Here is a 9,588-nt window from a genome sequence, read left to right on the forward strand (position 1 = left end):
CGTTATTATTTAAGTTTCATTCCCACCCGTTCTTATCTGGCCACCCTATATTTTCACATTTTTCGTATTTGCCAAGGTTCTGCGACCTCATTCTTGTATCATTAGTAGCTTAGTAACCGTTATCTTTGGTAATAACCGTTTGATGGTAATGTACATAAATATTTATTCCATGGAAGTTCGGACTCAGCTGATGATAGATATTGATTTTTGCAAGATAATTGTGCCTTGTAGAACTGCTCTCTAGAGTTTGCATTAGACTGCTAAGCTGGACCGTTAAACGAAAAAAATATTTAACAGGCAAAAAAACTCTTATCACGTGCGCTTAACAAGTGTGTAGAATTTTTTCAATTCTATTCGTTACTCTACAAAGGTTCACATTTCAAAGCAATTATTTTCCATTATTTCATAATCAGAACCAAATGTGGGCATATGTATGTATGTGCGTATGCGTACCTTATCCAATCCATCTACATATATTTTCTTAGTTTGCCAAGTATGTGTTGAAAGCCATATAGAGATTACTCTCTTAATCTGTATATGTACCTATGTATGTATGTATGTATGCAGACATAAAACCATATTTACTATCGACAAATCAATGATATCAGATTCAATGTATTTAGTAACTGTATGCGGAACACTTTTTTATTTTTATGCATTTGTATTTGTGAACACAAATAAATAGATCTGCCTAAAGAACAGGTGGCCAAGTGGCTTGCTATTCAGCGAACAGTCATAACAATACGCAAAGAGGCTTGAACGATTGAAGGATTGTGGAATTCTGGTATTGGCGCCGCCAGTTAATTTTTGAATGCACAATGAAAGGTAAGCCGCGCTGCATGTGGACAGTTTAACATTCGAAAATCAAAATATTTATTTGTGTGTGTTAATGTGCGAATATAAATTGGTATATATAAATATTGTGTAATTTGATGTTTCTTCATTTTTTTAGTTTTAGCTCTACCTTTGACATTAGCTATCCCATTAGCTCTGTTATGGGCCGGCTTTATCGACAGCTCATTGTCAGCTGATAGTGATGACATTTGCTGGTTCTTTCCCAATGCAACCAAGATTCGCGATCCTTTGTCTTGCGGTCAGTACATTACATGCATTGATTCAGTGGCTCATTACACCGCTTGCACTTCAAGTACGCCGTACTTCGATAAAGAAACCGGGAAATGTGTGAAAACGTTGACTAATTACACCGGCTGTGAGATTTCGTGTGAAGAAAATGAGGGTCTATTCATTAATGATCCTTCATCCTGCAGCGGTTATTACTTTTGCAAAACTGCGACAACACCAATTCATGGGTATTGTCCGAGCGGCACACATTTCAATTCCACGACCCAATCGTGCATCTTTAGAGTCGATTCTACGTGTGAGCTGAAGGAACTCGATATTTGTGTTATCACCCCGAATGGAGTCAAAATTGCAAGTGATACAAATTGCGGTCGATATTATGAGTGTAAGAAGGAAGTGCTCTCGTCCAAAGACTGCGCAACAGGTCAATACTATGATCCACCCACCGGCACTTGTTTGAGCAAGTGGAAGGTGGCCTGTGCGAAACACCCGGTGCCCGATAATGTGTGCGGCACGACAAAAAGCCCCTACATAAATAAATTCGTTTCGGATGGTGCAACTTGTCGTGGCTACTACTATTGTGCCGAAAGGAATGTCATGCCTGACCCTGCACCAGTATGGGGCAGCTGCCCTAATGGCACCTTCTTCGATCCCACTACACAAGCTTGCGCAAATCCTTCGAGTACCGCATGTCCCAGTGGAGCAGATCGTTGCGAAGGACGTTCGTTAACCTTTGTGAGTTCCAGCGATAAAGGTTGCCGTCAATATTTACGTTGCAAAGATGGCAAGACCCAAGAGGAATTGAGTTGTGGCAATAAGTTCTTCAATGAAGCCTTAGGCGCTTGCGTATCTTCGCCTATTACTTACGCATTCTGTGCTTCATAAGTCAGTTCTTTATTAACATAGTGTATGTATGAGTGTATTTGTGTATGTACATTCATCTAAGAACATACAAATTTTTGTCGGTAGAAATAAAAATTTTAAATGATAAACTCTGATTTTTCTCTGACCAAATAGCGGGCCTGTGGCAAATCTATAAAATATGTTTGATGAAGTTCTAGGAGGGATAGACGAGTCGAAATGTATGAATGTAGATATTAGACATTAAACTGTAGTATTGTATCAATATTTACGTGAACTGTGCGGATTTAAAAGTACTGTAGTTTTCCGATCCAGCGAACACAAAATTTGTCTGGCCAATGCTATAAAATACTTACACCTGTGGTGATCATCATATTGTTCCAGAAATTTAATTTTTCAATGATTGGTTTCAGTCTTTCTTATTCTTCTCTTTAAAAGTTTCATTATAGACAGACGGTGGCGTTAATTGGGATTAACGCCTTAATTCGAAATTATCTTAGGAATTAAGTGTAACTAATGCGGATTGACAACTAGACGGAATTCCCATAATTTAAGTGGGTGCTAATCGATGGCAACACTGCCAAAAAGCGACAGTTAATATGTGAATGAAAAATAAAGAAACTATAAAAAGAAGAACAAGAAAGATGGCATTTGCAATAATTGATATTGCGGAGAAAATTTGTTTAAATAAATAATTATGTTTTAGTGGTAGGGCAGCTAATGCCCGTATTTGTTGTCTGTGATCCATCTTTTACTGACAAAACTATACAATAAACAAATCAGCTGTTCACTTGTCCACGTAAACCCGATTGTCTCACTACAATTCTAATCAGATTAACTGCCCAGATAATCCGGAATAACGCCGCCGTCTGTCAAGACCAAAATGGTAGTATTGGTAGTAGAGACAGCTTTCGGCCCGATCAAGTTTTGTATAATTTCTATGTGTGTACCGGTTTCCAAAAATGCTTTGGCGATGTAGCAAACTTGTAACTTCTTTGTCTTTGCTCTGGCGCGAATTACGGCATCTCTTCTGCCCTGTTCTCGACTCATCTTTATAATACATAGAACTTATTACCGCACCCTACTCTCAATCAGAAAAACACTGCATAACATATGGGTGCACTACTGCTCCAGGCCCACCTTAATATTTCCGAATTACCTCGACAGCCGTGTGTTAAAACTAGTATCAATATACTCATTCTAACTATGGACATACCTACATATAAGTAGATATGTATATCTGAGTAAATGTATGGTTTTTCAGGTGGCTGCTGGAACACAAAGCTAACGTCATACAAATCAAAGCATATCAGTATGATTTACGATGCACAACAATTAAAAATATGTTAGACGATTATCGGTAAGAATGTCATAAATACATTTATAAGTAAGAGAGATTGGTTATATGATTTTCGCATTAGAAAAGTATTTTTGGCAATCAGGTGTTTGACTAATACACAGACACTTAAGTAATCTTCTGAGGGTTGGGTTTTTCAATACATTATTTCTTCTTTGCTCTGTATTAAACGGCAGTACTTTACGACTTTATTTTTCAACATTTATCAATACATCTTATAAAATAAATTATTAAAAAAAATAATAATAAATAAATGAATAAAAATAAAAAATATAAAAGTAAGTATGGAATCGCGCAGAATGCCCCGATTTGGAAGAGTTTAATGGTTAACTTTAATCATTTGACATGCAGGTATATAGATGCGGTCAGTCGGGTGAAAAAAGAAGGGCAGGCGACAAATTCTAGAGACGGGCACGAATGTCTTTGCTCGTATACAAAAAAAGAAAAATCGGGAAAAAACAACTGCCGTGTCCATTTGTCCTGGCCTAAGCACAAGCGTATGGTCAATATATTTTGTGGAAATATACTAAGTAAATTCGTAACATCAGTTTATTCCGCAAAAGTGATATTATCGCCCTCAAAGTACTCAACAAATGCACCTTCTCCGGATTTTTCGATTTACCTTATCTGCTGTTCCATTATTTCTAAATATGTCCTTCTTTTTCTTCCTATGCTGCAATATTGCATCAGATTACGCGAATAATTCGTCTTGAGATGTGATCAGCTACTTTTGACATTAAGAATCCCTTTTAATAGAAACAAAATACAGTAGAAGCCCGATAAGTACAATTGGAAAATTTCAGCAATGATTGCACTTAGCGAAAAATTGCACTTTTGCGAATTTCTCCTGTGGATCGAGGAATACCTAGGGAAAAATATTTTAACACTATTCAATGCAATTAATGAGCTCAAAAGGTCGATATTCAAGAAAAATGAACACATATTTATTGAAATTAATACAAAGAGATCAATGCGGAAGGACATATAAGTGTGTGCTCCAAAATTCAATTATTTTTTTTGGAAAAACTTTGTTATTTTCGATTGCGTTTTCTCGTAACACTTTTCAAGTGCTTTTGATTGGATATCATGCAAACAAGCGATCTGATTGAATGACAGTACATCGTTCTGTTCACCCCATTTCAAAATTGTATTGACACAGCCAAAAATCGATTCATGCTGGACTTTTTCGGTTGTTTCTTCTTGAGTAGTATCTTGGGGTTCATTGGCTTCACTATCACCTTCATCTATTCCTAATTCCAAAACCCAATTGCGGATTTCATCTGTGTCTGCTTCTCCCACATAGTTTTCGACCATCTCATTTAACCGTTGTAATCCTCCAACAAGAAGGGGGTCGTCAAAATTACCAAAGAACAACTTTTTGAAAATATCCCGCGTCATCCAAGCAGTCTTGTTGCTAGCATAATTCACCGGTAGACGAAAATTTTTAAAACAACGCGGATTCATAGATTTACGATCGTTAATGGTTTTATTTTGTGGCTGCCATCACCATTTGCACACAAAAGAACATTGATTCGATCTTTTGAAACTTTGTTGCCTGGAGCACTCTTTTCATCTTTCGAAACGTAGGTTTTATTTGGCAAAAGTTTCCAAAAGAGCCCCGTTTCATCAGCATTATATATTTGTGATGTTACATATCCTTTTTCAGCGATTTTCGCCGTCAATTTTTCCTTAAATGGCTCAATGGCTTCTGGATCACAAGATAATGATTCACCAGTCACAGTCAAATAGCGAGGTGCGAAGCGTTTCTTGAATCGCGAAAACCATCCATCACTTGCATTGAATTGTTCCCCATCCTTTTTTATTTCATCAAATATTTTTAATGCTTTGCTTTTCAATATCAAGCTAGAAACAGGAGCTTTCGTCGCCGGGTACAAACGCTTCTCGAGCTCTGGATGATTGGCAAACCGCAAAGTTTTCCGTTTATTTCCAAGTGAAAAGGAATTGTATGCATTTTCTTTTAATGAACGGGATTGTTTTTTTATTCGGCAAATCGTTGCGCAATCAACTTTATATTCGAATGCAAGATCTCGTTGTTTAACGCCTTTTTCAATTTTTTGGAGAATCTCATCTCTTTCTTTCAATGTAAGAAAATGTAGATTCTTTTTCACTTTTCCCATGATTTTATTTGATGAAAGCAAAAAAAATGATTCAAACTCCGAACGATTGTTTTACTCTCAAGAACCAGCTTGAAACTAACGCGTATTGAATGTCACAAACGATTCGATGCCATATTTTATGATATCAGCGCTACAATTTTACAGTTATTTGTAAAAATCAAAAATCACAAAGCGTGAGAACAGTGTTTTTGGTCGCAATAATTCCGAGAACCATAACTGTGCATAGCTATAAAGCTGTGTCTTCGCGCGTGATGAACGCAAATACATTGCCGTATTAAGTAAAAAATTTCTTCGAACAAGAATTCTTTTGCGCCCGAAAATCCAAATTTTTTATTGGTCTTTTCGAGTTTTCTATGGACTCAAAATCGAATTGTACTTTCCGCGAAATTGCAGTTAACGGTATTGCACTTATCGGGCTTCTACTGTACATGAATTTACATGTTGTTGTTGGTCAAATACCATCACCTTTAGAAGATTCGCATTCATCTTACAAGTGTTTATTTATTTACTCTGTAGTTTCACTTGAAATTGCGCAGTCGAGCTGAAATGTGTGTATTTTATCAGAATTCCAGCTTTTCAATTAACACAGGTGTATAAGCGAATCTGAACTAATTTTATTGGTGTTTTATTTAGTGGCTTTTAAGTACATAGTGCAATAAGTTTGATGTTGCAGACAAAGTTGCGTTTCAACAAATATTCAATATTCCGCTACGATTTTTCGATTGATTGTAGTGCGGAAAGATCCATCTCCACTGTATCAATTAGCATCGTTTGAACCTGGGAAACCCGCCAACCAAGGGGAATCTTATCGTCTGATAAATCTCTTTTCCCCGGTAGTGAAAACACTTGAAGCCCTCCTACTCTCACTCTTTACGAAACACCTGGCCCCAGCCCCACATCAGCATGGTTTCCGTCGAGTGCGTAGCACCACCACTGCCCTCACCCTCATAAACACCCGGATAAACCGCGGGCTTAACCAAAACCGCGCCTACGAGAGGACTGTCCTAGTAGTGTTGGACCTGAACAAAACTTTCAATACAGTCAGCCATTCCACGCTACTAGATGATATTTATCTGTCGACACTCCCACCGGGGCTGAAGAGGTGGTCCGCTAACTATCTGAGCTGTCGACACTCGTCAGTGATTTTTCGTGACCATACATCCATACAGAAGAAGATTAAGCAAGGTGTACCGCAGGGTGGTGTCCTTTCTCCCTTGCTGTTCAACTTCTATATCTCGAAGCTCCCCCAACCACCAGCGGGAGTTTCCCTGGTCTCATACGCTGACGACTGCACGATAATGGCGTCGGGCAATGACATCGATGGCCTGTGTTCAAAAGTGAACAATTACCTCACTGACCTTTCTCGCTTTTCGATTTCGCTGCGAGGAATCTCCAACTTTCCCCCACTAAATCCACGGCGACCCTCTTTACCACCTGGACAAAGGAGGTCAAACGTCCCTAAAAGTCGACGACACACCAATTCCGACGGTAAAGAAAAAAAAAAAAAAATAAATAAATAATTGGCGCGTACACTTCTGTTAGGTGTTTGGCCGAGCTCCTCCTCCTATTTGTGGTGTGCGTCTTGATGTTGTTCCACAAATGTAGGGACTTACAGTTTCTAGCGACTCCGAACGGCAAATATTTTTATGAGGAGCTTTTTCATGGCAGAAATACACTCGGTGGTTTGCCATTGCCTGCCGAGGGGCGACCGCTATTAGAAAAATGTTTTTATTAATTTTGCTTTCACCGAGATTCGAACCAACGACCTCTCTGTGAATTCCGAATGGTAATCACGCACCAACCCATTCGGCTACGGCGGCCGCCAACGACGGTAAACAACCCCAAAATATTGGGTGTAACCTTTGACAGTTTGCTCTCCTTCTCAGCGCACACAACCGCAATTGCCACTAAAGTCCAAAATCGCAACAAAGTCCTGAAATCGCTTGCCGGCAGCAGTTGGGGTAAAGACAAAGAACTGTTGCTATCGACATTTAAGGCAATTGGCCGGCCGGTCTGAACTATATGTCAGGCCTGTCTGGTCACCTGGAAATAGTGACACGCAGTGGATAAAGTTTCAGACATGCCAAAACACTGCCATTCTTACAGCGACGGGCTGCCTCCTGATGTCTCCATTACAACACCTTCACAACGAGGCCAATATGCTACCTGTCAAGGAGCATAACAAACTGCTCAGCAAGCAGTTCCTGTTTGGGTGCTACAGTAGGTTTAACCCTTGCAGACACCTGCTTGAGCTAGAGCCGCCTCCCAGGCACGTCAGGAGACACCTACTATACTACGCCGACGAGATCCAGGACAAAACAAACAGAGACTTACTGGACCGGACAGTGTGTAGACAGACATTAAACAACATCCACCGGGAGGCTTTTACCACCTTCATAAGCTCCCGTCCAGTGAATGCCGTAATCGGAGTCCAACCACCACCCATTGCAGATGAAGAGCTCCAGCTTCCCTGTGAGACCCGCGTAACACTGGCACAATTACGTTCTGGATATTTTAGCAGATTAAGCGCCTACTTATCCAGAATTGACCCCGACATACCTAACTTATATCCTGCATGTGAAGGCACCCCGCACCACACTAACCACACCCACTCATCTAACACCCCTCTCCCACTGGACCCAACCTGTCGAAACAGCATGTTTCCTGGCCCTACCTTTAGATGAGCCTGACGAAGACAACCGATGATATACTCTACACTGACGGGCTTCTCTTACTGCTACAACAACAACAATACAATTTTCCGGTGAAGCGGAAGGATTATGTTGTGCAGACGGCAAAATTAAATTACCGCCATTGATTTCCCTACCAGAGCGTTTGCGTGATTGGTATTTGGAAGAGGAAATGATTCAAAACACTTGAGACCTGTAACAAATGATCCAAGACATAATAAGAGACAAATTATCTCTCGCAAGTTCAGGCATTGCCATTTGCAGAGGCATGAAACCCTAAGCGAAAGTAGCTTATCGGAAATTCCTCTATCCAGCGCTAGAAAATGAGCAACGTTTTGTCAAAAGGCAGTTAAAAAAAATAGGTTGTCTGTAAAGTCGGTTTACTGACGATAGTTTAACGTGATAACGTCATAAGAAAATACTAATTGAATGGTTGCATTTTTCAAAAGAAAATTTTAATTTTATTTGTTTGATAGATAACATAACATAACATAACATAACATAACATAACATAACATAACATAACATAACATAACATAACATAACATAACATAACATAACATAACATAACATAACATAACATAACATAACATAACATAACATAACATAACATAACATAACATAACATAACATAACATAACATAACATAACATAACATAACATAACATAACATAACATAACATAACATAACATAACATAACATAACATAACATAACATAACATAACATAACATAACATAACATAACATAACATAACATAACATAACATAACATAACATAACATAACATAGCATAACATAACATAACATAACATAACATAATCACGTCAAAAAATAATAATAACATTAAAACAACAGGTATTATTAACAAACTTGGTTTTATTTTAAATTCTTCAAGTAAATCAAATTAATAATAATCAATAAGAAGGCATATGCAAATACAAATAAGTGAATTTATATATGTACATATGCGCATATACATACACATATACGCTCACTTAAGTAGGAGAGAGCAAGATGTCGAACGTTGCCGTTCGTTTGGTTTGTTTGCTTTGTCGTTCGTTCCGCGCTTTCGCTTGCAGTTCATTCAAGGTAACGGCAATGAGCAAGGTAACGACATATGAGCAAGGTAACGGCAATGAGCAAGGTAACACTAATGAGCAAGGTAACGACACATTTTTTCGTGCGTGCAGCCTGTTAAATCGAATTATAAGACGTTATCACGTCAAAACACTTAAATAAACTGAATAGAAATGTTCATACTGCACTGAAAACACATCCATTAATCGAAGCTATGAAGCGAATGAGTACACCGCCGTCCATTAGAAAGGTGCACCCTAAAATATGCGGTTTAGTGTTAATTTTTCTCTTTTAAAGATCATCAAACTTTTTCGGTTCGGAGCTATTTGTGCAATCGATTGGTTTTTAAGTATTGTAATATAGATAATGAAATAATACGAAAAC

General features: G+C 38.4%; 1 protein-coding gene across 1 annotated transcript; it reads left to right on the forward strand.

Moving 5' to 3' along the window:
- The first annotated feature begins 780 nt into the window (after positions 1 to 780).
- LOC129242835 (peritrophin-48-like) lies at positions 781 to 1,965 on the forward strand. The gene is made up of 2 exons (XM_054879700.1): positions 781 to 825; positions 953 to 1,965. Exons 1-2 carry the CDS (start codon positions 819 to 821, stop codon positions 1,963 to 1,965), a joined length of 1,020 nt encoding a protein of 339 aa, XP_054735675.1. The 5' UTR covers positions 781 to 818.
- Positions 1,966 to 9,588: the final 7,623 nt, after the last annotated feature.

The sequence above is a fragment of the Anastrepha obliqua genome, chromosome 3 (genome assembly GCF_027943255.1).
Source record: "Anastrepha obliqua isolate idAnaObli1 chromosome 3, idAnaObli1_1.0, whole genome shotgun sequence".
Classification (NCBI taxonomy): Eukaryota; Metazoa; Arthropoda; class Insecta; order Diptera; family Tephritidae; genus Anastrepha; species Anastrepha obliqua.